Raw genomic sequence first — 3025 nt, forward strand, 5'->3', positions numbered from 1 at the left:
CAGACAAACACGCTAAGAAACCCTAGACAAATTTCAGTCAACTAGATCCTACCCACGTGCAAGAAGTGCACTTGACAGTCACATTTTGTCCCATGTGTCTACCATTGCCGAGAAGAGTCGCAGGAAAATCATGGTTTTCCCATCAACCGATCAAAAAAAAAAATGGTTTTCCCATCACGCTCTAAGAAAAGAAGATTAACGAAATGAGACATTTCCGGCTACTGAAACCCACCTAGCTTATTGTTTCGGAGACTGTTGAGAAACAAAAATATTAGGGAAAATGAATGGGGGCAACGGGAAATTTTGTCCTAATAGTTTATTTTTGACTTGTAAGAATAAATGTGTTTCTTATATTCTCTTCATTGCGAAAAATAAAATCCATGAGATAAGAATATTTGAATCGTCTTGTGGTGCAAACATCAACATAATTAGTTCTATATTCCATAAATTAAATTGAAAATGAATAAAAAGGAGCTACTTTATTGTTTGTTTTACATGGCATTTTTTATGGAGAAGAAAGGGTAAACTGAATCATTTGCATGTCGTAATACTAATAATACTTATATCAGTTATTTCAATGAGACCTGCACTTGCAAGGAAGACGAATGCTAAATAAACCAAGCAAAGTCTCCCACGTCCAGCGGGGAGTGTCGCGATAATACAAATATTTTCAAGGAATTCAAAATATATTGATAGGAAATGTCCGAGCTAAATAGCAATGACAACTCATAAATTGCACTCCTAAAAATTAGGACTCCTTAACAACTAGGACTCGTTCAGAAATTAGAAAGCAACAACTATAGATCTGCCTAGCAGCTATGACTCTCTGGTAGAAAGTAAAAAATTAATAACCAAGACAAGATAGTGATGGTAGTATCATTTACCTCCTTTAGAAGAATATTGTCCCTAATGTGCAAATTTGGAAAGTGAGCTTTCAAGTCGTGCCAATACTCCCATGTAGCATCCTCTGGAGGTCGGTTTATCCACCGCAACAAGACCTACGTTACTGCTCGATTGTTGCGCCAAAAAACTGGCCTTCATAGTTTGGTTTTTTAAGAGGCATCTACAGTGTCACATGCTAACCTAATTTAGGTTTTAGGCATAAAACATTGAATACGGGGGGAAACATTGAATTTGCTGTCAGGTTCAATAAATAGGATTCTAGTCCAATACATGCATGGAAGAAGGCTAAATAAACCAAGCAAAGTATCCCATGTCGGAGGACTCCCTCACAATAATGCAAACTTTTCAAGGAATTAAAAATATGTTATTGATAGGAAAAATCTAAGCTAAATAGCAATGATAACTCACAACTTGCAGTCCTAATGATCAAGACTGCTTAACAACTAGGACTGTTGTAGAAATTAGAAATTAACAACTATAGAACTCCTTAACAGCTACGACTCTTGAATGAGCTTTTAATTATGAATTTGAAATTTAAAAGAAAAACATAAGTCCCAACAACCCAACATTTTCTTCCCCCTTTCTCCTTTATTCCATATCATTAATATTGTAAAAAAGTTGAACTTAAGCACTAAATTTAGCGAAAATAGGTAACATTTTCAGTCAAAACGGAGCTATAACTTGTGGTGCTTGAAGGTGTGTAGATGGAAGAAGGAGATGCCGTTGAAGGGGGAAGAGATGGCGGTGGAGGAGCGGGTTGGTCCGCGACTGACCCTGCTGAAGAAGCTAACAAATTGGCATGAGATGAAGGAATGATATTTGCATTACAGTCCCTATACTTATACTTCAATATTTCCGTTCTTACTGCATTAAGTTCTGCTTGTAAAGACTGAACTTGTTGTTGTAAGGCTGAGATTGCTCCCATGCACCCATAGACTGGATCCCGAAGCCTTACATTTGCTTCATAAACAAGACTATTTGCTGCATCAGCTCTCTGATTTTCTGGTACCTCCTGAGTTATATATAAAAAAGATGTATACTAAAAAATATATCTTCCAAAAAACCCAAAAAAGAATTGGAATGAAAATAATCGAGGAAAAAGTAAAATAGAATTAGGGTTACCATTAGCATCTTGGAGACATTACTTGCACCAAATACTTTGTGGACAGACGCGAACTTCTGCGGTTCGTGAGGAGAGAAATAAGGAGAAAATGGGCACTCCTGCGCGCACCGCCTCCGTAATAGCTTGCAGGCGGCACAAGGGGTAATTGTGTTCAGGGTCCCAGGAGGACCTAGTAGGTGTCTCCTTCCCATTCGATCAGAGGCATCAGTTTCTCTCTTGAGCTTTTTGCTTACCTCATCAAACCTCTCCCTGAAGAAAGAAAAACGTGAAAAGAATAGGAAATGAAAATTTTGATCAGCAATAAAAGAAAACAATAACTCAATGAAATGAACTAATATGTAGGATTTGTTTTCATTTATGAGACTGTTGATGAATAGCAAAGCTGACCAAAAAGGAAGGAAAGAAGTACGAGTATGTGGGCTTTCCTTTCTCTATCTCAAAAGGTACCATAAATGGATTAAGGTTAGGGCTTTGCTATTCTAAAAGATATATTGATGATAAGGAATGCCTTTTTTCCTTCTTTTTTTCCAGTTGTACCTGCTTATGGACATCCAAGCATGCTCCTGGCTATGTAGATGAAAGTCGCAGAGAAAGGCTACTGGGGAAGAAGAAAGAAGAAATATGAGATTGGGAAAAGAGTGCTTAAAAGGCAAGGTATTGAGGGATAGTGGGACAAAGTTTATTAGAAAAAACAAAAGGAATATGAGAAAGGGAATTGTAATGAGACGGTGAATTTTTTTTTTCTTGTTGCTGATGTTGTAGTTGATGTAGGAGAATTAGATTATAGAAGGGTGAGCTTGCAAGGGAAAAGATATAGAGATGATGGTAGTGACTAATGGAGAGAGAGAGAGAGAGAGAGAGAGAGAGAGAGAGAGAGTAATGTGATTTCAATGCCTGTTCTGACACTGCTTGCTCCCGTGGACTCCTTCCACCAGTTGACTTTTGGAAGCAATCTCTGAAATTGCTTAGCATTACGTTGTGTTGTTTCAAGTGTTAGTA

At 37.6% G+C, this 3025-nt stretch overlaps 1 protein-coding gene across 2 annotated transcripts; it reads right to left on the minus strand.

Moving 5' to 3' along the window:
- Positions 1–1235: 1235 nt before the first annotated feature.
- LBD15 (LOB domain-containing protein 15) lies at positions 1236–2805 on the minus strand. Of its 2 annotated transcripts, XM_077380824.1 has the most exons (4): positions 2564–2805; positions 2026–2275; positions 1769–1915; positions 1236–1680 (listed from the first exon to the last, which is right to left on the minus strand). In XM_077380824.1, the coding sequence occupies exons 1-4, from the start codon at positions 2575–2577 to the stop codon at positions 1567–1569; spliced, it is 525 nt and encodes a 174-aa protein (XP_077236939.1). In that variant the 5' UTR covers positions 2578–2805; the 3' UTR covers positions 1236–1566. The 2 variants fall into 2 exon arrangements, with proteins under 2 accessions (XP_077236939.1, XP_077236938.1); XM_077380823.1 differs by having other exon boundaries at positions 1236–1915; positions 2564–2803.
- Between the last annotated feature and the right edge of the window lie 220 nt (positions 2806–3025).

This window comes from Tasmannia lanceolata, unplaced genomic scaffold, assembly GCF_043159265.1.
Source record: "Tasmannia lanceolata isolate RefF3 unplaced genomic scaffold, GAP_Taslan_0.1 ptg000006l, whole genome shotgun sequence".
NCBI lineage: Eukaryota > Viridiplantae > Streptophyta > Magnoliopsida > Canellales > Winteraceae > Tasmannia > Tasmannia lanceolata.

Excerpts from the sequence above, each read along its gene's own strand:
- LBD15 (XM_077380823.1), bottom strand. Across the intron at positions 1,916-2,025 it reads ATGTCTCCAAGATGCTAATG|GAGGTACCAGAAAATCAGAG; the intron begins GTAACCCTAATT and ends TATATAACTCAG.